Source organism: Formica exsecta, unplaced genomic scaffold (genome assembly GCF_003651465.1).
Source record: "Formica exsecta isolate Colony F162 unplaced genomic scaffold, ASM365146v1 scaffold245, whole genome shotgun sequence".
Lineage (NCBI taxonomy): Eukaryota > Metazoa > Arthropoda > Insecta > Hymenoptera > Formicidae > Formica > Formica exsecta.
The window spans coordinates 187,923-212,700 of record NW_021849727.1 but is presented as its reverse complement, the minus strand read 5'-3'; the positions used below and the strand labels follow the sequence as shown (position 1 = coordinate 212,700).

Genomic DNA, 24,778 nt, shown 5'->3' with positions numbered 1-24,778 from the left:
TAATCATACAGTATACAGTAATACAATTATTGTTAAGTCAACAAATTTTGCTGTTGCAATTGTTTATTAGTATTGAAAAATAAGTTACAACTTTATATTTTGGCCTTTGTATATAATGTTTAAATAAGTAACATAAAGAAGTGACAAATCATCATACATCGATATTGATAATGTCGTAAATTAATGATTTTGGTGATATATCTGTTATTTTTTTACATAGAAGTATAAGAAAAGTATGTGATAGGGAAGGTTAAATGAATATGTTTTTAAGATGAGAGTAAATGTGCCTTTTGTTTTAATCTCTTTTAGATTTCTGTTAGGTAATAACAGGCCTAGCCTTTCTAACGATCTATATATATATATATAAATATATANNNNATATATATAAGTATAATCTATATTAAATAGATTTTCCTAAGATAAACTGTACAGAAAATATTGTCTAAAACATTTTATTGTATAACTGGGCTCGCAAATTCAAGATCTCACTTTCTCTGAAACTCTTATGCTTTGCTGATTCATTCTTTCCATGCACACTTAATTTAACATTTTATTGTGTGGCAGCATTGAGAAGTTTTTAAACAATAATCAGTGCTTAAAGCAATGATTTCTTAAGTATACACAAATGGTGTTTTCAATATGCCAAAGAAGTCGCATTATGTTGCCACTGTTTACTCCCAGATGAAGTATTTAACGAATGCAGTGTACTAGGGGTAGAAGACGATTGAAGAGGTGGAGCTGGAGCTTGTTGCTTTGCTGCTGTAATTTTTAAAGTACTATAATTATTTTCCGTTTTTCACGACAATAGAACAATACACATTAAATTTATACATTTATAGATATTCATAAAAATACAAAAAGTATAGCATGCAGTTTGATTTATATATTATATAATCAATGTGAAATGTTAGTATCATACATGCTTATAGTATAATTGCTGGAACATAATGCATAGAGAAGCAATGCCGGCAAAAATTAATGCTTTGAAAGAAATCTTGACAAACCTTAAAACATCATAAAAAAAAATAGTGTCTTGTAATACATCATGATAAATAAATTGTGTCTAATTACCAATGTGTATAAATAATATATATGCATCGTATAAGGGACTGTGCTAGAAAATTGTATTTATAACGTGCGACATATTTGTTAGGATGCGTTTAAATATGCGGCATTGTACGAAGCATTGTGTGACTAAATCTAGAACGAAAAAGCATATAACTCTTTTTATTATTATACACACACATATCAGGTGTACTATACTCTATGATAAGAATCAAAGATCAATCAATTGGTCTTACCATTCCTACTACTGTAAACTTTGACAAAGCCCTTGAACGGTTCCGGAGGCGGTAAATTACATGCGGCGTGAAACATCTCGGCGAATCGCACCTCTAGGTCAACGGAGCTCGCCGCGGCTTGACCGCCGCCGTTGCGCACCGATAGACTCCTCGTAGGTGGAGTCGGAGGTGGCGGCGGCGGCGGTGCTAGTCTTTGATGCGTGAGAGCAGGACGATGAGGAAGCGGTGGCGGCGGAGGCGGTATGCACGGCGCAGTAACCGTGACTCTCGATGGGGGCGGTGGCGCCGCCCTCATGACAGGCATGGTACTCGACGACCGTGAGGTCGGCGACGACGGCGGTTTCGTCGTGGGTACAATACTCGCCGACCGTGAGATCGGCGGCGATGGAGGTCTCGTTATCGGCGGTCTAAGAACTCGATTTATCGCCGGTCTCGCTGTGGGATGTGGTACGATAGTCTCGTTTAGACAATCCTGCGATTGGTGCAAGGAGGATGGCGTTGTCGTCATCAAAACTGGCGGCGAGCGTGGTAGTCGCATGCTTTGCGCCCTAGCCACGCTGGTCACGCTACTTGTCAGATTTAACTTCTTAGGCGGCGGCGACGGTTTCTGCAGACTAGGCGACGGCACTGGTTTAGGCACAGTGGCTGATTTCGCGAATCCTCTGGGCATAGTGTCTGAATTGCTCGTCGCGGAATCCGTAGTATTTTGTCCCTGTGCGATTAAAATTAACGACTTTACAGATATACAGATCAACAACACGATTTAGCCGATTTATAGTTTTTGTTCTACCTGACTGAACATCTGTGGTTTCTGCGCGGCTGGTGGCGGAATCGGGGGTGGACCGCGTTTCATACTATGAGAGGATCCAGGTGATGAATGAAGAAAGCTAGAGTTATGTACACTTTGTCCCTCTTTCTCGGTCATATTCCCTCTTAGTCCTGTAGGTTTCAATTTCGGCATACCACCCGCGAATAAACCTCCCAGGGACATGGGTCCACCGTTACTGCCGCTTATTGCTGCATTGGAACTATTAGTTCTACTATTACTATTCAACGACGGGCTTATCGATTCGCCTTTAACTTTCCCTGTGAAACATATTATCGCTTTATATACAATGAGACACTTTTAAAATTTGTCAAATTTAACAATTAACATATTTTATATGACTCAATCTATTCTCGAATTTTACTATTTTACTCTTTGTAAGAGATTTACCAGCAATAGCAGGTGCGCTCTTGTCCACAGTAACAGTCTTCTTCAAAGTTTTACCTGCCCTTATGGACTGTAGCAGTAAGTTCCTGTTGTCTCCCACTGGTGGGCCAGAGGCAGTGCCCTGTGGAGGCGGTGGCGGAGGTGGCACAGACATTCTTATTACCTTCCTGCAAAGTGAATGATAAAGGTGTAACACACTAACGGCGGAGAGACATCGTACAGATTATGGATTTCTCCCACAGATGGAAAATATCAAACGTTCCTCTACGACAAAACATTTCTCTACGGGATCTAATTTTTTTTTTTTCAATTCTACGGACATATTTACGATTTACGATTTTGGATCGTTCCATCGAGATGTGTCATCCGCGCGCGGGCGGGTGGGGGGGAGGAATCGCCCGTTTTCGGAGCACAGATGAGAAAATATCCAGAAGAAATAATGAAGTAGTCCCGTCAACTGGGGACCGGTGCACCCCCAGGTCGACGAGCCCCGTGACACACAACAATTCTCCCGCTAAATCCTTCCGAGGCGTTCACGCGCGAGCCTGAGGGACGGACATTTCTTCGCGCGAGAACACACCTTAATAAAGTGCCGTTTTTATCTCCACACCGCCTCCTCTATTTGTCGATAATACGCGCACGACGTGCTCTATGCGCGATTCGCGTTGCGAGCGGTTTACCGGAGACGAGCGGCGTTCGCTGCTGTATTTATGCGTCCGGTGGTTAAGATTCCGGGCCAATGACACTCATAATTATAATAAAAAAAGAAGAAAGGGGGTCGCTCTCTGGTGGCAAATTGATCCCGCTGTCTACGATCCGCGCTGTGACACGACGACGTAGATCATGGCGTCATCACATACGAGGTTGGGGGTCTCGCTCCCGTCGCGAATAGCCACGAATGGCCACGAGCTGGGGAGCTATCGTATTCGCGGATTCGATTCTCGTCAGATATCACGATCTGCGTCTCGATCTCTGGATCGTGCTAGATAGCTAGATAGTGCGAAGTGGGAGCTGGGAGCCCCCATCACTTGGCGCAGAACCTAAAGCCTGTATCAGACTACGTATTGAAAAATTGAAATTTAACCAATTAGAATAAAAGGAATTAAAATTTTTTCTTCTGATTGGTCAATGTTCAATCGTCATTTTTCAATCTCATTCGTCGAAAAGAGCAAATTATTCTTGTTTTGATTGGTCAATTAAATGCTTCTCTCTATCCCGCGGGTAGGATTTTCGAACGCACCTTCAATCTTCAAGTTGGGAAAAGGGGGTTATTCGTGAAACCTAACCTTTTCCATTTACGACATTTTAGCGAACGGTACGTATCACGCGGAAAATCCTTAATTTTCACGATGATCGTCATTAAGACGATCATTGTGCGGGAATTAATCGATTGTGGACGATTTTCTGAAATATAAAAGTGCAATATTTATGGGAACGAGCATAAGTGGAGCAACTTATTACCAAAGTGATTTAGATTGCGTCTGTTGTTTCAGTTATTAAACAGAACTCAAAATGTCCATCCGACCGGTCTACCGACCCAAGATTGTGAAGAAAAGGACAAAGAAGTTCATCAGGCATCAAAGTGATAGATATGACAAACTCAAGGTAGATATATATCTTTTATTTTGTCTTTTGTCAATCGCATCAACGTGTTTATAGAGTTTGGTTATATTGTCTGCACTACATGTGTTACATTGCATTATAATTTGATTACGTGAGAAATTTTAATTATTATTTTTCTTGCGTGCTATATATTTCACTTAGCATTAAATATTTATTTATTTTTACATATAATATTGAATAACAATTTATTTTTTATTAAGAGATATGAGATTAGTCTTCGAGATAATAGTTAACTATTAAACGGTAAAAATTGTGTAGAAATTACAACTATTCTGCATATCTTTTAGCGCAACTGGCGTAAACCAAAAGGTATCGATAACAGGGTACGTAGGCGTTTCAAGGGCCAATACTTGATGCCTAGTATTGGTTATGGTAGCAATAAGAAAACACGTCACATGCTACCGACAGGATTCCGCAAGGTCCTTGTACATAATGTGAAGGTAAATATCGCTTTTATGTATCAAATTTTCTCTTTTTAAAGATTAACACAATGAGATAGTATAATTTATATAATATATGTATAACATTATACAAATCATTAAAAAACAGAAAATGTATGTTTTACATTAAGTGTCTTTCTTAATGTTATACATTACTTTCCTTTTGTTAGTTTGTACATTCTAGTAATGTTTATATTTTGAATAAGGTACAAATAAGAATCAACTATTTACAGGAACTTGAAGTCTTAATGATGCAAAATCGTAAGTTCTGTGCAGAGATTGCACATGCTGTTAGCAGCAAGAAAAGGAAAGCCATCGTCGAGCGTGCTCAACAACTTTCGATACGCGTGACAAATGCCAGTGCACGCTTGCGTTCGGAAGAGAACGAGTAAGCATTACTTTTCGTGTATTTTGGCAATAAAATATTAAAAACATATCTCCTGTCTCCCGTCTTCTTAACGATGTCTGCAACTGCCCTATATAGGTAAATATATTTTTTAAATAAAATATTAAATTTTTTTTTATAAATTGTATATAATAATTCCAAGGTCTTAATGTTGTGAAATTTATCAATTTACTTGTTAATTGCATAAATTTTTGCAAATAGTTATGCATAGTAATTTACATTAGATATTTTATCGTATTTTAAAAAAAAGAAAATGACAAAACTTTGTGTTGTGGGTATTCAGTACAATGATAGATTAGACAAAGCATTAGTCGAGTTTAATAATCCTTATATTTCTTAAGAAGTTATTAATTTCTACAGTGTTCCATTATTTTATATATCTTTTCAATCTACATTATCCTGAAAAATTAGTTTTACATATCCTGGCGTTCCCTCGAGCGGCACCGCGCAGAAGGGACAGATCGCGATATAGCCGTTTGTGCCGTGTGGTATAGCTACTTTTTCCCAATATCTGTAAAACGAAGAAGAAACAGAATGGCAAATATATGGAAAAAATGTGAAAAAGACGAATAACTAAAATGTGATATTCCAAGGTATAATGGATTAGCGACTGGGGCATGTTACTAACTTGACAGTTTTCTCCGTAGCCATATGCCCACAGGGACTAAATGCGTAAGTGGGCGGTCCACAGTCTACGTAGAAGGCAGGCTCTATTCCCATAGACAGCTTGACTACTGCCCCTGCGACTAGGCACATAGGACACCTTCTTGTAACCTTATCCTTTTCCTGACCCCAGTCGTGATGCCCCTGTACATGACCGCACTTAAGGTAAACGTATGGCTGTTGCTGCGTCGAGTCCGAAGCTGCTTTGCGTGGTATGACCAATGTGTTCAAGCCTACAGGACACTGTGGTCTGCCGGCATTTATAGCATCGACTAACTCTTCTAGATCTTGTTTCGTCTGCAAAAAGAATATGCGTTTACATCTTTCAATGTATATAAATGACATATTTTATGAATGTTTTTAAAGAATATGTCTAAGTTACCGGAGATTTCGCGAGACCTTCGGCTGATCGCCAGAGCAGAGTAGCGCCACAAAGATCAATGAGAGTACCGTCTTGTAGAATATTGTTCTCCTCCTCCACGACGTTGCCCTTCTGTTGAGCACTCCGGCTTTCCCTGAGCGAGAAAACACCGCCGCCCACGCTAACCTCCCGCCAGAAACCACACTGCGCCTCACCACCACAGAATTGACCCCGCGGATGCATTATCAAGACTCCATTAGTTGTAAGTCCGTCGATCTCTCGATTCTCTTGCCATTTGGTTGCCTTTTCCTGTGAGAAATCGCTTATAAAATGTCTGAATGTGACTGAGAAAGTTTGTTTTTATATTAAGCTTATAAATTCATACGTATATAAAATCAAGCTGCGCGCTCCCGAATCTTACCCCTAGGAAAATGTTTCTCGAGCTGTCGAAACCTGCGGCATAAATTCTCGCGATTCTGGGATCCGATCGATCCGCCAGAATCCGACAGGCGAACCTGCTGATGGTACTCTGGGCGACGCGTCCTTCATTAGCAGGTCCGCCGTCGCTACCGCCCGCACATGTATCCATCACTACGAAATCGATAGGTGATTCGGATGAACGACCGATCTACACAAATAAGGTTTGATTTAGATTTATACACATTCACATATATATTGCCATATAATATCCATACATCGTGATGTACTAATAAACATAATAATTTAAACAAATTTAATAAATAAAATGGAAATGCGCGCGATTATTTAGAATCATAAAAAGATTTTGGATTTTTACCTGGAACATGTCCGTTTTTTCGTCTTCCGTGTATTCGACGATAACAGCCTGTGTTCTGGAGAGTGTGTACGAGATCGAATGTTGCTTCGTATTGAGAATGGCTTGCGAACAATGAGGCGTTTTAACGATATAGTGCTTGCTACGTTTAACGCCATTTGGCACGGGTCTTTTGTATAATACGAATTTACTTCTCCTTCTACCCCTATCGCCAGGTGGAAGGTAACCATTGTATCTGCCAAAAAATTGTTCATCGTTAATGTTTCTCTCTAATTTCTTCTTTTTTTACATGTGTTGAAAATTCTTACCCGAGTATAACTAATTCACCGTATTTCACTAATTGTTTTGGCTTCTCATGGTGATAACTGTGAGACCGATGTGGATTGCCATGTGAATGACTGTGACTGTGTATGTTGCGTGGACTATGAGGCGTGCCGACTGTCTCACCTTCTTCCACGAGCAACGGGCTCTCACTACTACCGCCGTCGGACCTAATATAAAATAATGGTATGATAAATCTTTTACATACATACATATATACACTATCATTTTTTATCTTAAAAATTTATTGTCTTGTGAATTTGGAATCAGTCTCTGTTCCTTGGCAAGAATTTTATAATTTCATTTTTTCAATGTTTTTCATTAAGTACTTTACTAACAAGTTTTCAAATTAAATTTTTTGCAAACGAATTAAAATTGATGGAGAGATAAGTTGTTTACATCTATTTACAGTTTCAAAACTTAATTTGTTGAGATATATTATATAAATAATTTTATTTAATTATCAGAACAATTACATAAACATTTTCAACATTCTAGTTTATTACTAGTTTTTTCCTTGTTTGATCCTTAATATTCACAGTTGGGGAAAAAATGATAGTAATATATCACTCTATGTGATAAATTATTCAAACGTATTCTTATTTGTTAGTTCTTTGCAAAAAATTTATTTAACATAAAAGAATCAATTATGCAGTAATTACGCAATCTTCTATAAATTTTATTAAACCTACAAAAAAACAGTGAATTTTCTTATTTTATTAAAACTTTCGATATTGCAGCAGAGAAAGATAAATTCTCAGATTAATACAATGCAGTCATAACAGCTGTAGTTAAAAGATCATAAGAGTAAAATGGAGGATGAATATAATTGTATAGAATATGTGTTGTATTAAATTATACCAATTATATAAATTTCCTGAGAGTTCCGGTAATTTTGCGTGATTAACTTCCATCAAGGAGAAGGAAATTTTTTGTTGGAAATTAAAATGGGATTAAAATGTGTCGATAATCGTGGAAACTTTGAACAGAAGGATGTCTGTAACTGGAAATACTTCTTCTGATCTCAGAAGCAAAAAAATATATCAAAGATATGAAAGACTATGGTAAAGTACAATAAAGTTTTGGTATTTTCTCCATCGGACGAAGTGACTTTATATTGTTAATGTACGCGTACTAAGACTAGCTAATTCGTCAAACAGATAAATCGTTGCACCTTTGCAGACAAAAGCTCTTTTCTGTATTCGCATATTAGATTTAGAGATAATAGTAAAATGTTTTGCCCAAGATTTAAACGAAGCACAAACAATACATCACCTTGTCACACATATTAATACATAGCAGATCTGTCACACAATTATTTTTACTCTATAATGTAATTCTTTAAACTCAGAAGTTCTTATATTCAAATTTCGCATAAACATTACGGTACGGCTTTGTGTTTTTTATAAACGGTGCCTTTTATAAAGAAATTCAAATTTGAGAGCACAAGTGATGTGATTACAGAGATAGTCTTGCGCGGCTTACATTACGTAATACGTAAACCGTAATTTCTTACTTACCGCGAAGGATATGGAATGCGTTTAGTTACTGGCATCCTCCTTTCAGTAGGATTTATAGATTTCTATTACTTCCATGGTACTTGCAAGGGTACTTGGTAAGGACGGGCAGTCTTAAGGATCTTCACGCGGATGCAGACAAATCTGAGCAATTGCATACGCGGCAAGCTGCGAATCGGTAATTATGATCTGCAATGAAAAACATTCAATATAAAGATCATAATTAGCTGATAGTTCTCTCTCTCTCTCTCACTTGTTCTCTCTCTCTCTCTCTTTTTTATCTGTCACAATAATTTTTTTAATGCGTGATAAAATTTTCAATATTTGTATTTGTAATCGACCCGTCTTTACTGTTGCCTTGTATTGTTAACGGAAACGACCTTTTTCTCAGCTTTATTTTTCTCAGTTTTTGCATCATAAGTTACCGATTCTATGATAATTCTAATGTCAGATTTGCTTTATCTAGTCTTTTCACATTTACCGTTTATACTCAAATAAAAATACATATTAATTTTTCAATTAGTCCTACAATTCTCAGTGATGCTACTGTTTTCTTCGTTTTCCAATCTTCTGTTTATGTTTATTTGTAAATTTATGTATATAACCAGTATATATATAATAATACAGATTATACAGTAGGTGCTCCCTATCTAATCATCCTCAAATTTTCTCTATAGATACATACTAATGGGCTATTATGACTGCTATTATAGTAACATGATGTAAAAATTAAAATAATTTTATTTAAAATAAAATAATTTGTGTGTGTGAAAAATTAGGATTATATTAAACTTCTCGTATAACATATAATACATATATTAGCAGCATGCTGCTAATAATTTTTATACAGAAAAATCTGTTTAAATATAGAAATTTCTTTTGATAATTTTTTACGTACATTAATTGTACATATAATGTATAAATAATGTGAGATTATTATACAGAACATTAATTCTTTTACTGCCTGATAAAGATCTTTTTTTCAAACAAGATAATCTCACATTTAATTCATAGAAATAACAACTTATGCTATTAAAGTTTTATTTTTCATGCGTGACCGTTTTTTATTCTATTGACAAGAGATTGGCAATAGATTTGCATTCGATAAAACTAGAAACTAAATCCATGCTATTATACAAAATTTGGATCCATTATCAGCAAGCCTTTAGTACACTTACAAGTCATTGTATACGGTAAGAATGTCAACAGATATTCAAATTACAAACGAAACGCACTTATCGCTCGCACAGTAAATAAGTCTTGCGAAATCACTCGGATAGTGCCGTATCAAGTGACATTTCCGACAAAATTTTCTACAATTTTACTTTACTTGCTCGCTAATAATCGTCCATGATAGTTTTCAATATAAGAACTCTTTACGATTTTTGTATTACTGTGTTAGATAATTAATCGATATAATTTTACTGAGATTTATATAAAATTATTTTTCTTTTAAATTAAGCGTCGTAAAATTTTTCAGATCGCAGATCAAATTTATCGAAATTGTATATCAATCCTTGTTTACGTTACACATGCATTATTAATGACACGATAAATTTTGTACTTTTCAGCCACACTTTCCCGTACTCTTCGCATCGGGAATGGAACAGATAAACGTGGATCATCTTCGAAGAAGAAAAAGAAGAAAAAAAGGAAACAAAATTATAGGCGAAAAATGAGCATAATGAGCAAAAGAACGGGCTCCGATATTGAAGGCTGACAAAATTATGGAGCAATATTATTGCGCATTCACGTGCGCTCTGTCAGCACATAAATAGAGAAGCCAACAGACGAGATATGATAGCGTTAATATCGAGAGTGAAAAAAAGAATGATCCTCCGCATAAAGCAGTCAACATTACGGGCACGACCTAATATATCCGTCACGTAGTCCGAGCGATAACGTTACCGCGACGCGTCAAGGAGATCTCACGATTGCTTGTATATTTTGTAAATACATGACATATGTAGATGTATACATATGTGTTGTATATGTGCACACACACACACACACACATATATATATATATATATAATAATGACGCAGTATCGGTTGTAGATAGGAAAATCGTACTGCAGCATGTCGATCGGTGACACGATTGTCGTGCAGTTCTATCGACCGTGCGCGGGGAGAGGGGGGGGGGGATCGCTCTCTTCGTCTCTCTTTGGGAAAGGAGGGATCCTCTACAAAGATAAACATTGATTATTTACCGTATCACCATCGTGACGATCTCTGCATTCGAACGATTTTCGCTGGCGTAATGCGATCGGAGCAAATCGGTCACAAGCACGATCAGCAGCGGGCGAGACGATGAGTCCTTCCGCTTGCTCTACGAATGTCTGATCCCTATCGGAAGACGGTATCGCACATCGCACTCTTTCACCTTCCACGCTCTACACTCGCTTTGTTTTCCTTATCTTTTTTTTTTTTCTTCGAAACAAGTCTTACAGTCGTGAATTCTCTCTGCGGATTCGTCGAAGGAGCGCAGTCGGCCGAGAATTCACTCTTCACCGAATCGCCGTCGTGTTTACGTACGACGACGACGACGACGACGACGATGACGGTGAACCTCGGGCAGGACGACGACCCATGATTACACGGCTTACACGAGTGTCATATCGATTACCAACTGACTCTCTCGGCTACGACACTCTTCGTCTTTCGCTCTTCTCGTTTGATTGTCGCGTTTGTTTTGTGCGTCACGCACGGAACGATGATGTTACAGAGAGAAGAGAGAGAGAGCTGCGTTTCCGCGACGATCGGAGCTCTGTTTTCGTCGCGGAGCATACACGTAGACGCGCGCGCGCGCACACACACACGCATACACACACATGTATACGGGAAGACACCGCCGTCCGTCGTTGCTTCTGACACTTGACAAATTCTGATATGTATTTACTGCGGGCGCGGTGAATATGCAATAAATCTCGAGATATGCTTTGTAATCGATGCGCATGCGTGTTACGATTAATCCGTAAGATTACCGTTATCTCGCGCGACGAACAAGAAAATTATATTACTATGGTCTAATTTTGTCTCTTCGTCTTTTGGGACGCCGATATAAGGGGCCGCCATATTGAGTCCTATGAATCGGATACGCTATTCGTCGGTTCTCTCCCTTCTCTCAGCTCGTAGATAACTACAAATCTCTGTCCGAATTGTTCTTACGGCGAATTTGCATGTTCGATGTGACGCGATGTCGAATATCCAATAAGAAAGCTTGTTGTTTCAACGAAACCAATCGCGAGCGTAACAAAAACTGCTGAACGCTCGCGATTGGTTCCGCTCTCGTTACGCTATTCCGCTGCATGGGTTTTCACCCCGAAATCTCTGCAAAGCGAATGCTCCACGATTCGAATCCGCCATTACGCGATTTTATCCATCATCATCTTATCTTTTCATTGCACGATTTCTAATTCATATATATGGTGATCAATGGTGATATATGACTCGTTTACGTATAACAGAATTAGAACGTTTCTAAGCAAACTGGAGTAAACTACTGGAAATTTAGTAAGGAGAAACAGAGTAAAATATGAGTCGTAGAAGAGTACACGAAGAGGATGATGGCTATGGTAATTATTGTTCGAATTATTGCTGTTTTCTTATTTCTCGGATATTACGATTTGCCGGATGGCTATCTATGAATATTAAAATTATATCTAAAGTATGATATAATTCTATCGACGTGTCAATGAAATAAAATGTTTTAAAGATTTATAAGAATTTATAAGTTGATTTTAATAAACTAGTCATCGCCCGATCTAATAAAGATTTAATAACGATTGGAGGAAGATGCTGGAAGTTTTTAAATGATAATTTTAACCAGAGTTTGCTCTCTTTATAAAACAATTACAGTTTTATAAATTATTTTAATTTAACTCTGAACCCATATCTGACTTGATCAGTTTATTTTTACAATGCAATTGCATAAATGTTTACATTTATTGTATCTGTAAAATTATATATATATATATTTTTTAGAACGAGTATATAAAAAACGCAGGAGGGTATCAGAGAATCAAGAGATTGAAGATCGCCTTGAATCTCTCATCCTTCGCGTTGGAGAGAAATCAACATCATCTTTGGAAAGCAACTTGGAAGGTTTAGCTTCTGTATTAGAAGCTGACCTAGGTTTATTTCGTAGTAAGATTCTACGAATTTTAACAGATTGTGCTATTAAAATGCCAGAGAAGTGCACAATTTATACTACTCTCGTTGGGCTACTAAATGCAAAAAATTTTAATTTTGGCGGAGAATTTGTTGATTACATGGTGAAAAATTTCAAGGATTCCTTGAAAGCATGTAAATGGGATGTAGCCAGATATTCTCTTAGATTTTTGACTGATTTAGTAAATTGCCATGTTTTATCATGTGGATCATTGATGCAATTATTTGACAATATGCTTGATGCTGCAAATGAAGATGGTGTACCACAAGTAAGACGTGATTGGTATGTGAGAAATATCTTTATTTCCTTAGAAAGGCATCTTTGTTAGACGAGTTATATGAAATAAATCCATAAGTATATTTGTACCACACTTTTCAATTATAAATTATAAATAATATTTTGTAGGTATGTTTATGCCGTTCTATCAACGCTGCCATGGGTTGGGAGGGAATTATATGAAAAAAAAGAACAAGAATTGGATCATCTAATGGTTACAATAGAAATATTTTTGAATAAACGAAGCAAGAAACATCAGCCAGCATTGAGAGTTTGGTCGAGCGATACACCTCATCCACAAGAAGAATACTTAGATTGCTTATGGGCACAAGTTCGCAAGCTAAGACAAGACAATTGGGCCGAGAAACATATTCCACGCCCATATCTTGCATTTGATTCAATTTTGTGCGAAGCGTTGCAACATAATTTACCGCCTTTAATGCCACCTCCGCACCATGAATCTTATTCTTATCCATTGCCTACTGTTGTCTTTCGTATGTTTGATTATACGGATTGTCCTGCCGAAGGACCATTATTACCAGGAAGTCATGCTATTGAGAGATTTCTAATAGAAGAACACTTGCGACAGATCATTAACAATTATTATTTTGAGAGAAAAGATTGGTAATAGAAATCAGATATAACATTTTGTAAATCAATTATAAAAAGATTTTTTATAATAATTATTATATATATATATATACTGTTATTTTGAATTATATGTAAGATTAATCATTTTTATACTTTACAGTGCTGCTCAACTACTGAATTTTCCATTCAAAGCCAAAATTCCCTTGGACTATTGTATTGTTGAAGTAATATTTGGTGAATTGTTTAGACTACCTACTCCAAAACATTTAGAGATTTGTTATGGATCAATTTTGATAGAACTTTGCAAGTTGCAACCTTCAACTATGCCACAGGTTATAAAATAAATTAATTTTGCAAATATAGTATTTTATTATTTGAAATTGTAATAGAAAAAAATAATGTGTTTAAATTGTATTTTCCAGGTACTAGCACAGGCGACAGAAATTCTGTTTCGCCGTATAGACAGTATGGCAGCTACTGCTTTTGATCGTTTTGTTTGGTGGTTTGCATATCATTTGAGCAACTTTCAATTTCGTTGGTCGTGGGAAGATTGGGATTCTTGTCTGCAACGTGACTCAGAACATCCAAGGCCAAAATTTATACGAGAAGTTCTTCTTAAAGCTCTGAGGTCAGTATATTGTACAAATTACTTTTTTCTTATAAATTTGTTATAAGATATATATAATTTTACATCAAAACTAATTGAAATTATCAAAGCACTTACACGTTTTTATTAAAACATGAAATTATTTTGAAATCTTTCCGTTTCTAGGTTATCATATTATCAAAGGATTCGGGATATGATGCCAGATTCATATGTAGAACTGATTCCAGTGGCTCCCGATCCCGTGTACAAATATTCATCTGAAGGTGCTAGTAAGTACATGATGGAATAGTAGAAAATGGTAGAAAAATCACATTCTTTAGAAATTTAAAAAGATAGATGCATAGTGATTTAATTTATACGAAAATTTTAGATATTTATATAATTTAATTAATAAAATTCTTTCTTAAATATAAATTTTTCTCTAACATTATATTAAAAATTATGCGATTTTACTAAAAACGATAAAGATATTGGTAAAAAGTAAATACTGAAAAGAAAAAAAAAAGAAAAAATAACAGATTAATATATTAGCAAACTTTTCATAACTACTTTACAGGTTCACTCCCTGGTACAGCTGCTGCACATGAATTGGTGGTTTCTATAAGACGCAAATGTACACCAGAAGAAGTACTAACTGTATTAAATACATTGCCTGGTCCTAGGGAAAATGAAGAAACAAATAATTACAATCCTTTAAAGATTGACGTTTTTGTACAAACGTTATTAAATCTGGGTTCAAAAAGTTTTAGTCACAGTTTTGCGGCTATAGTTAAATTTCATTATGTTTTTAAGGTAAGTTATAACAGTGTTGCCATAAAATTGTTGCGCATATGTATGTGTATGTGCGTATAGATTTTTATATATGTACACTTGTGAATACATTTTATTACAGGTACTTGCTGAAACGGAAGAAGCTCAGATATGTATATTAAGAAACATGTATGCATTGTGGAAGAATCATTATCAAATGATGGTAGTGTTAACTGACAAGTTTTTAAAAACTGGTATTATTGAATGTAGTGCTATCGCCAATTGGATATTTTCCAAAGAGATGACATCCGAATTTACAAAGTTTGTTTATTACTTAACAAGTATTGTGCTATTATTGTAACATGTTCATTCGCTTTTTATATTTTTAAATATTCGCAAAATTGTTTTATAGATATATGTTGAAAATTAATTTATAAGAATTCAAAAACTTGTTTTCAGATTATATATTTGGGAGATACTACATTTGACAATTCGCAAGATGAACAAACATGTGACAAAGTTGAGTACAGAATTAGTAGAGGCGAGGGAAAAATTGAGGAGAGCAGAAAGTAGATCGGGCTCTTCCTCGGATGATGAGGACAATAATAAAGAAAAAAATAGAGAGAGGCCATCAGAAGATGTGGTAGAACGAATGGAAGAAAAATTGGAAGCTGCACAAGCAGATCAGAAAAATTTATTTCTCATCATATTTCAGGTATAAAAGATATACATTATTTATTATCGCAAAAGAAAAATAACATTTTTTGAAATAAATTTATTGCACTTATTGTATATTTTATATAAATATTTTTTTTCTTAGCGATTTATAATGATCCTCTCAGAACATTTAGTGCGCTGTGACACAGATGGAATTGACTACAATACGCATTGGTATAAATGGACTATAGGAAGACTACAACAAGTTTTTTTATCTGTAAGTTAAATTATTTATTATCATATGATAGCATATTAATCAATTTTACTTTTTTACAATAGGATTTAGAAATTATTAGTATATAATATTAGCATACTCTTTTGTTTGTTTATTATAATTGCAAGATGTTTATTTGTGTTTATTTTACAGCATCAGGAACAAGTACAAAAGTATTCCTCAACATTGGAAACTTTGTTGTTTACTCCAGACTTGGATCCTCATATTTTAGACGTGTTCCATCAATTTGTTTCTTTAAGAGCATGAAAGTACATTTATACATTAAGATATATTTAAGCTAGTATATAAGTTAGCTTAAAAAAGCACAGTTTTGGAATTATGTAATTTGTGCTACTTTTTATCTGATACTTTCTCCTGATACTTTGCCAATTATTGAGAGTTTAAATGTTTGTGATTCACAAGCTCTCTCTTATATTACTGAAAAACAAGTAGCATAAATTATTTAAATAAAAAATGTTCTACATAGTATGATGCTTTGATATTTTGAAGTCGCTCTTTGAGAAGATAGATTATCTTAATTTTGTCAACAATTTTTTTTTATTAATGCAGTATAATAGTGTATATATCTTATCGAAATAAATTTTACTAATATCACATTATAAATTTATATAAATACGAATAGGAAACGTCAAAAGAAATGGTTTGAAAAGCTTTATCATGACTAAATAATAAATTTATTTATGATAATAATAAATAACAATACATAAAGAATAAATAATAATATTTTGATCGTAATAATTTGAGTCTTTGAGATTTAATAATATTTTTTCTACTTTTATTTTTTCTTTTTAAAAAATTTTTTTACGAAGTTCAAGAAACGTCTTACGCTGCTCTTGTCAACGCATGTGTGTGATTCTGGCACGCATGGCGCATATATCGGAATAATTTATGAGCTCGCTGCTTTGATATTTTGTTTCATAACATTGCAACTTTTGTAATGTCTCAATTTATATTTATGTTGACGAGAATGCGAAGAATCTCGTAAGGAATCGCGCGCGTGGTGTATTTGTGAAAATCCTAGAGCATAGTGTCCGAAAATGCAGAAAGAGCAACATGACGCGAACACGTGTAAGGGCGAATTTTATGTCGCAGCTGCGAAATATTGGGACCGCATTCCGCCTACGGTGGACGGGATGTTAGGAGGATTCGGATTTATCTCGCAGATTGACATAAAAGGCTCCACGTTTTTTCTAAAATCTCTTTTCGAGGTACGTATTATTAGCCTAACCTAATTTAACCTATTTTTTATGGGTTTGGTGAATCGATCAGAAATCAATTGCACGTTTAATTAAAATGTAGATAAATTAAAATGGATTATAAAATCAATCCCCATTTCAAAAATTAAAATTGTCATGATTTTACAAAATAAGATTCTATATAATTTTTACAATTTATCACAATTTAATAAAAATTTGAAAATAAATTATAAGAAAAGAGAGAGATTAAATGTAAAAAAAATGTGATATCTGCAAAAAAAAACTGCTATTTTAATCTGTTTTAGTTAAAAAATCCACCTTCCAAAGCGTGTGCCCTAGATTGTGGTGCTGGTATTGGTAGAATCACCAAAAATTTATTAATAAAACATTTTAAACGTATAGATCTAGTCGAGCAAAATCCCAAGTTTTTAGAGGTAGCAAAAATCTCTCTGGAAAACTATTCATCGAGAATCGATCAGTATTATCCGATTGGTAGTGTATTTATATTTGTAAGATTTAAATTTTTAGTATGCGACAGATATATAAATATACTTGTCTTTCAAGGCTTGCAAGACTTCTGCCCTGTAGCAAATAAATATGATGTTATATGGTGTCAATGGGTATTGGGGCATCTACGGGATGATGATTTAATAGAATTTTTCAGAAAATGCTCGTGAGTTTCCATTCTGCTTTACTATGGAAAAAGAACGAAGCATTATTTCTCACCTTGTGATTTGGATTTGCAGATTGGGTTTAAAAAATACTGGTGTACTTGTGGTAAAAGAAAATATTACAAGTTCCAATAATTTGGAAATTGACACGGAGGATTCCTCTGTAACCAGACCAATGAAATGCTTGCAATTTCTGTTTGATAAAGCTGATCTTATTTGTGTTAAGGAACAACAACAAACTAAATTTCCGCGTGGTTTATATCCAGTTTATATGTTTGCTCTTAGACCAAAAAATCATTACAGTGAATTAGTTAATGATGCATAGTATACAAATCAAATATGTCATTGTTCTACTTTTTTTCATAATGCATCCTTAGATAGATCTATCTAAATTATTTATGTAACTATATCAGTTTCTTAGAAATTGGAAGTGCTAAGATAAAAAATTTTGAAGGAAAGCTTTTATGTCGTGCCCAGTTTATATATGTAGGAAAAAAATAAATTATTAAAACTACATAGAATTAATGATAAATTAATGTTTTTTTTATAAAAAAAACTTTTGCATTTAATTATATATACATTAAGTACACATTCAGTAGTTATTCGTCGCAGGAATATTGGAAGTAAATTTGCATTATTATATTCTTCAAGTAAAGTTTTATGTAAAAAAGTAGAGATTTATTTTGGCCGTATCTTTTCATACATAAAGCGCTGATTTGCATCTTGAGGGGAAGCATTTATGAGTCGTCTTTTTACAGCATGAAAATGTTCCAAAGCAAAATTATATAATTCATTTTCCATTTTCCACACAACCGACTGCTGAATCTTCTCTACTGTCTCAGGTAATGGATTGAGTTTTTGAGTAGTTTGTCGTAAATGTGACTTGTTGTCTGAAATTAAAAGAAAAGTATATTATAATATTTAATGTGATTCATGATATGTTAACTGTGATAATTGAATAAAGGAAAAATATATGTTACTGTGATTTCGAGAAAAAGTTTTAATAAATGCTCTAATAGACACACTTACTATGTAAAAAAAAGTTATACGCTCCTTTGAAAAATCGTGGTAGTACATATTCCAATACTTCCACAAAATCATTTAACTCCTCGGTCACACCAATTAGAAAGTAATGCTTTTGCAGATTTCGTTTGGCTTCGTCTAATGCCCAGTTGTTACCAATCTCCCTGTTACAAATGAGAAAGTATTATAATAATTAGCGAATTCTCCATAATTATATATATTATGTTTAAAAATATGTTTAAAAAAGACAAAAAATTTTTGTAAAATCGTTTTTTCACTTGCAAAGTTTTAAAAGGTGAAGATTTACCAACAAGCTGGATCGTGCCCACACAAAAATGGAATCTGTAGCCACATGTTATTAGGATCACAGTCAGGTTGACCAATGTTTATGCATTCGTCAAATGTCTAAACAAATAGAATAATTTAATTAGTTGAATGAAATTATTTATATTTTCTAAATATTTTTCAGATACAAACAAACCTTTGTATCTCCATGTTTCTTCCTTATAAGATGAGGTCTAAAATTATCGCCATATCGTAAAAAATAATAATAGGATACAAATCTGTCTAAAGGTTTCCTCAATAAATTTATATACAAAGGTGTACGATTAATACCAAATCTGTGAATTAAAGTATTATTTGTTAAAGACAACAAATAAATTTATCTCATCTTATAAAGGATGTAAACTTTGCTATACCTACTTTTCAAAATTTAAAAATGCCATATGCCCATGGTAAAATGCTGGTTTTATAGAATTCCAGTTTGATATATTGTTTGCAAATTGAATCTATGTATATAATAGCCATACATTAATATAATAAAATATCCCTATTATATGAAATAGTAGGTAAAGAAAATGTTTAGAAAAATATGAATTTAAAATATTGTAATTGTAATTGTTATTGCATCGATAAGAAAAGATAAAAAGAACTATTTTTGATATATAATTTAAAATATATCAAATAAAATAAAGTTTACATAGTAATTTGCAAATGTATAGTTAAGAGCTGCAATAGATTTGTTCATTATTTTTTATATTTTAGATGAAACAAGTATATATCTAAATCTTAACAAAGAAATGATAGACACAAAGTAGACATAAATGAAATTTAGTACCTCTTTATATTTTATACTTCATATGTGCTCTACTATGTAAAATATTATCATGTATCTTGTACCAAAGTAAAAATGTATATTTCAAAAAGTATGCTATAACATAAACAATTGCATTCTATAGCTGAGCAATATGCGAATTGTTTCAAAATGATGTAGCACCTGGTTAGTGAGAGTGAGGGTGTGCATATTATTGGTCACGTTGATGTGCAGCACGTGGTACTTGTTCTGCTTGCACAAATCATAAACTAATCCCACGAAACTAGTGGAGGCAGTCTTCGGCACCCTGTTATATATCACGACGACGTCCTCGAGACCGCCTCCATTACCTGGTGCTTCGACGCGCGCGTCATTTCTAATATCAGTTTGCGCTTGCACGACAGCATCATCTGGAAAAGGAATCGCAAGCAGACGTTATTTTGACATCGTGAATATTAATTTAGAGCAGTCTTGCGCTTAAACGAGGTTATTCGCGATATAATGGATACGCACGCAGCTCTCTGTAGCTCTCCTCGAGCTCGCTTATTCGTAGCCGCAGATAGATTATCACAACGGAGAGGATTAAAACCAGAACCCATTGCGCGAACGGGAAACTCCTCAGTATCATCTTACGTCGTCGCTCGATTCATAACTGTCACCTCAGGTCACCTGGAGCGAGCCGAGAGGCTTCGAGCTCCAGGTACGCGCCCGGTATGAAGAAATATCTGCTCTTTTCGCTTCGATTCCTACCGAAACTCGATTAGTTTCGTTCGGCCGAAATTAAATTATAATTTAAGCACTATGTTGCGACTGACGAGTGTTTGAACACGCGACTTTCTAGGTTAGGTAATAAACGCTCTCCCGCTGTGTACAAGGCGTTTCTTATCATCGCACTTTTGAATTTTTATGGTGTATGTATGTGTGTAGATCTTTTGATTAAATTTAAAACAATTTCTTTTTTCTTCTTTTTGTTAAATTAAACTGGACGCATCAATCTTTGAGTTGTAATTAACGGAAACTATGCAAAATAAATAATAGAATTTTATTATCGAATTATTTTAATTCAAATGGATTTTTTTGAAATTTTTATTCAGGATTTAATTTTCTTCATAAATTCCAGATTTGTTATTAAGATTTTGCTTATTGAAATTAAGAATTATATTAATTAAGAGATGTAAGATATTATATATATATGACACAATAGTTAATCAAATGCAAAGCGAGAATTATGGCACTTTTTTTACTCACAAAAGTTTATTCTTTAATCATACTTGTTTTTCGATTGTTGTTATTATCTTATTTTATATATTATATATATTTATTAATATTATATTATATTTTTTAAATTTCTTATCTGTATTTAAGAGGACTTGAAGTTTTTTAAGATTTAAAAAAATTTTTTATATGGAATGAACTATACTTTATCGATATTATCTTTTATACAACATAATGAAAATTAATATTTCTATTGTTAGTACTTATTTCTTCCCAAGCTATTCATTTTTTGAAAATCTTAACATTTTCATAAATCCATATGTATTGCATCTTTGACAAATATTTTATGAAAATGCAAATATTGAAATAACAATGTAAAAATGTTGATATATATATTTTATAATGAACTTTGGGATACAAAATGATCGATTCACTAGTGTACAATAGTGATTAGTAAATAATTCCTATAAATATACATTCACATTTTTCATAGACCTTAGCACAATTATATCACATACTATTATCAATTTATTAAATAGTTTGTAGATAAGTATCTATGTATGATAATTAACATCTAAGTAATTTATGTATTAATTACACGAATTAATTCAGATTTATACATTTCAGTGCACTAAAGCGGCATCACAACATCGTGCATTGCATACCTCCATGTCCATGCCCTAGCGACTTCCTCGAATTTCTCACGGTCATTCATATACATCTCTCCTAATTCTGGTTCCATACATACCTGTGTATATATGTCAGTCATAGATTAACAATAATACAAAAGAATAATCGTATTATGCATCTTAACGTATAGAATATATTATAAAGTTGAGACAAAAAAATCAATTTACTTTATCATTTTCTGTTTTCGAAATTCTTAATCAAAATGAACAAAACGATCGATTTATTTCTTAAATCAATGATATATCAAAAATTTACTTACTTGACAATATGGATCTGTAAGCAAACTTTGTACACTGATAAGGACTTTAGATATTGTGAGAGCCAATGACCAATTATGATGTATTGAGTCTATGCCAACATCTCCATGTCTAGAGACGTTTGGGTGAAGTATTTTTGTCAGAAACCTGACTACAGGCGGGCACATGGGATAACTGAAAAGTATGTGTTATATACATAAAATTTAATAATATAAAATATAACTAAGATTAAAAATTTGTTACACGAGTTAAATGCAAAGCGAGAATTATGGCACTTTTTTACTTATAAATATCAGAATTCAGATAAAAATTAACTTTAAAAATGAAACATTTACTAGTTTTTATATTAAAATCTATTATAATCTATTTTATATTATAATTTATTACAATCTAGTTTTTAAGATATCTTGCAACTAAACTTTAGCAAAGATTCTTAAGATTTTTTTCAATTTATTGTCAAGAGCCAAAGTTTTGTAGTTATGAAAGAAAACAGAATTATTGTAGCTACCTGCAAGTTTTTATATACATACCTGAAGGGTACTTGTAGATATAGATAAAATAATCCTCCCTCATATGGGCTTCCCACTGGTCCCGTGATTGTGGCCTGCCAATGGCAACACATATGATCGAGTGGCATTGCTTCAATTCCTTCAGGTGGATCAATTCTTAAACTCTTGAGTTCACTGCGTAGTCTATTCCTTCGCCAAGAGTTCTCCTCCATTCTGGAAGGTCTAGATCGCAGAGAGGTCTGCGCCAAGCAAGTTCGACATGGCGCTGAAGAGGCTAGATAATCATACACCTTGTACCAGTTCTTGACACAACCTATAGGTTTGTAAAGGGGCCAGCGTAGTTTCACGTGCTGTTTCCATTGCAATTGTGTTACATGCGTCGACAGCAGACCACACCATCGCCGACAGACATTCGCTGCTGACCACAGACTGATGTCGTCGAGATGTGAGAAGATGGCGAGCAACACTTCTGGCGGCAATCTTTCTACTAAACCCGGTTCGTTAATAGGTTCGTGCTCGATATGCTTGTGATTCGACAATATCTCTAGTCTCGCCGATAAATTATATGGCCGTGACGGCTCGCCCACATCCTCGTACACTCTATAGTTCCAATGATACTGTGGTGCAATATTGTCTCTATGTTCATTGTTTTGGCCGTCATTGCTTGTTGCAAATGTATCTGATCGCAGATCTTCCTCCATCATATCCTGAACGTGTCGATCATTTCCGTTGACGCAATTCTGATGACAGCCACTTCTGGTTCGACAGATCATATTCTGCAGATCGAGATTCACATCACGCGAGACTGACGCGTTCTGTGTAAATGCTACCATACATTTGTCAGCAGAATTGCTATTTGAATTATTTTGCAGTACATGATAATTGCATTGAGGCATTGCATTTTGATGTTGTGCACAAGATCTGCGAGAAACATTCATGTTATGATTAGATGCATTTTGTTGTACGTTTGGGATATTAGGATTGACACTCTGTGGAGAATTTTGTTGTTGTTGACTAGTTCTTCTTTCATGATTGTAGTAAAGATCAGTTGGTTCGTCATTTCCCGAATCTTCATCATCTGTTTTCTATTTTAGATTCAAAAAGCACATATGTGATAAGATTGACACTAATATTATTAATAAAGCATGAAAAGTAACATATATTAATATATTAATAAATTGTATCCATTAATTACTAATATTAACAATTTATTAATACATTTCATAAAAATTATCAACAGAATGCAGATGTATTTTTGTAGAATTCTTGTTAAATAATAATATTGCAAAACCAGATTATATTAGAATATAGATTAGATTTTTATAAAAAGATCAGTTATATACCTCACTAAAAATTGGAACTTGTAGTAGATCAATATCATTTGGGAATAAAAATGCATGACAGGTTGCGCAAACTGGTTCCTCAAAACAAGGTCCGTAATACCCGTTACAAATATAACATGCTGTTGCCTAAAAAAATTAAGTTTACGCACTTTACATATATGTATATACACACACAAATTTATAAAAATATATAATGAGAAAAGTCAAAAAATGATATAAGAACTACAAATGTGATCAATATATTATTAATAAATATGTATATTCATCTATACAAATAGTTTGCAAGTATAATAGAGAGAGGATAACTCTTATTTTAACAATAAAAAGATTATGCGATTAATTGTCAAAAAATTCTCGATATAGAAAAACGTTAATACAAATAAATGACGTATGTTTAATGTAACGTTTTCTACGATAGAATAGTATATAATATTTCGTTACTGATGCAAAATAAGTATACCAGTTGTCACGAAATATTATAAAGCACAGAAAAAAATGTCAAAGTATAAGATCGAAAGAGTAGAAATCGATTTACCGAAAATTGAAATTCGGGACAAGGTATATATTCGATTGATTCGACAAGCTCGTCCTCCAAATTCAAATTGAGATTCAAGTCACCGCTTTCGTTTATTCTTTCGCTGTTACAGTTTTGTGAACCGTCAACAATCTTGTCGCCAGCCATTTTGGAATAGTTGTGTTTGCAATTGTGTCGAGGATTGCGGGCATCGCGGCCGAAAAGCTAGCCAAATTCATACGTACAAAGTTACTAGAATCATCGATTAAAAAATAATATAGA

General features: G+C 34.1%; 7 protein-coding genes across 12 annotated transcripts; 3 read left to right on the top strand and 4 right to left on the bottom strand.

The window, feature by feature from the left end:
- Window positions 1-45: 45 nt before the first annotated feature.
- On the bottom strand, window positions 46-3,528 carry LOC115236176 (WAS/WASL-interacting protein family member 3-like). Of its 5 annotated transcripts, XM_029808444.1 has the most exons (6): window positions 2,843-3,528; window positions 2,518-2,681; window positions 2,092-2,387; window positions 1,302-2,013; window positions 1,072-1,200; window positions 623-759 (listed from the first exon to the last, which is right to left on the bottom strand). In XM_029808444.1, the coding sequence occupies exons 1-5, from the start codon at window positions 2,878-2,880 to the stop codon at window positions 1,115-1,117; spliced, it is 1,296 nt and encodes a 431-aa protein (XP_029664304.1). In that variant the 5' UTR covers window positions 2,881-3,528; the 3' UTR covers window positions 623-759; window positions 1,072-1,114. The 5 variants fall into 5 exon arrangements, with proteins under 5 accessions (XP_029664303.1, XP_029664307.1, XP_029664305.1 ...); XM_029808443.1 differs by lacking the exon at window positions 1,072-1,200 and having other exon boundaries at window positions 46-759; window positions 2,843-3,526; XM_029808447.1 differs by lacking the exon at window positions 1,072-1,200 and having other exon boundaries at window positions 46-759; window positions 3,195-3,526.
- Window positions 3,529-3,683: 155 nt separating this feature from the next.
- Window positions 3,684-5,013, top strand: LOC115236178 (60S ribosomal protein L32). Its single transcript, XM_029808449.1, has 4 exons — window positions 3,684-3,829; window positions 4,008-4,119; window positions 4,425-4,577; window positions 4,811-5,013. Exons 2-4 carry the CDS (start codon window positions 4,027-4,029, stop codon window positions 4,967-4,969), a joined length of 405 nt encoding a protein of 134 aa, XP_029664309.1. The 5' UTR covers window positions 3,684-3,829; window positions 4,008-4,026; the 3' UTR covers window positions 4,970-5,013.
- Window positions 5,014-5,294: 281 nt separating this feature from the next.
- Window positions 5,295-11,741, bottom strand: LOC115236175 (protein pellino). 2 transcript variants are annotated; one of them, XM_029808440.1, is made up of 8 exons: window positions 10,849-11,741; window positions 8,642-8,827; window positions 7,109-7,291; window positions 6,804-7,035; window positions 6,429-6,635; window positions 6,029-6,316; window positions 5,612-5,943; window positions 5,295-5,494 (listed from the first exon to the last, which is right to left on the bottom strand). In XM_029808440.1, the coding sequence occupies exons 2-8, from the start codon at window positions 8,674-8,676 to the stop codon at window positions 5,368-5,370; spliced, it is 1,404 nt and encodes a 467-aa protein (XP_029664300.1). In that variant the 5' UTR covers window positions 8,677-8,827; window positions 10,849-11,741; the 3' UTR covers window positions 5,295-5,367. The 2 variants fall into 2 exon arrangements, with proteins under 2 accessions (XP_029664300.1, XP_029664301.1); XM_029808441.1 differs by lacking the exon at window positions 8,642-8,827.
- A 234-nt stretch (window positions 11,742-11,975) lies between these two features.
- Window positions 11,976-16,588, top strand: LOC115236172 (nuclear cap-binding protein subunit 1). Its single transcript, XM_029808437.1, has 11 exons — window positions 11,976-12,213; window positions 12,623-13,091; window positions 13,215-13,709; window positions 13,837-14,008; window positions 14,099-14,304; window positions 14,449-14,552; window positions 14,840-15,075; window positions 15,176-15,354; window positions 15,493-15,748; window positions 15,854-15,967; window positions 16,118-16,588. The coding sequence occupies exons 1-11, from the start codon at window positions 12,174-12,176 to the stop codon at window positions 16,229-16,231; spliced, it is 2,385 nt and encodes a 794-aa protein (XP_029664297.1). The 5' UTR covers window positions 11,976-12,173; the 3' UTR covers window positions 16,232-16,588.
- A 222-nt stretch (window positions 16,589-16,810) lies between these two features.
- On the top strand, window positions 16,811-18,875 carry LOC115236148 (N-terminal Xaa-Pro-Lys N-methyltransferase 1). Its single transcript, XM_029808398.1, has 4 exons — window positions 16,811-17,193; window positions 17,487-17,673; window positions 17,746-17,854; window positions 17,928-18,875. The coding sequence occupies exons 1-4, from the start codon at window positions 17,023-17,025 to the stop codon at window positions 18,175-18,177; spliced, it is 717 nt and encodes a 238-aa protein (XP_029664258.1). The 5' UTR covers window positions 16,811-17,022; the 3' UTR covers window positions 18,178-18,875.
- LOC115236147 (heparin sulfate O-sulfotransferase-like) lies at window positions 18,504-20,869 on the bottom strand. Its single transcript, XM_029808397.1, has 7 exons — window positions 20,482-20,869; window positions 20,152-20,378; window positions 19,578-19,663; window positions 19,357-19,495; window positions 19,183-19,280; window positions 18,882-19,039; window positions 18,504-18,742 (listed from the first exon to the last, which is right to left on the bottom strand). The coding sequence occupies exons 1-7, from the start codon at window positions 20,594-20,596 to the stop codon at window positions 18,531-18,533; spliced, it is 1,035 nt and encodes a 344-aa protein (XP_029664257.1). The 5' UTR covers window positions 20,597-20,869; the 3' UTR covers window positions 18,504-18,530.
- A 690-nt stretch (window positions 20,870-21,559) lies between these two features.
- LOC115236149 lies at window positions 21,560-24,710 on the bottom strand. The gene is made up of 5 exons (XM_029808399.1): window positions 24,518-24,710; window positions 23,983-24,108; window positions 22,661-23,724; window positions 22,133-22,304; window positions 21,560-21,931 (listed from the first exon to the last, which is right to left on the bottom strand). Exons 1-5 carry the CDS (start codon window positions 24,662-24,664, stop codon window positions 21,815-21,817), a joined length of 1,626 nt encoding a protein of 541 aa, XP_029664259.1. The 5' UTR covers window positions 24,665-24,710; the 3' UTR covers window positions 21,560-21,814.
- Between the last annotated feature and the right edge of the window lie 68 nt (window positions 24,711-24,778).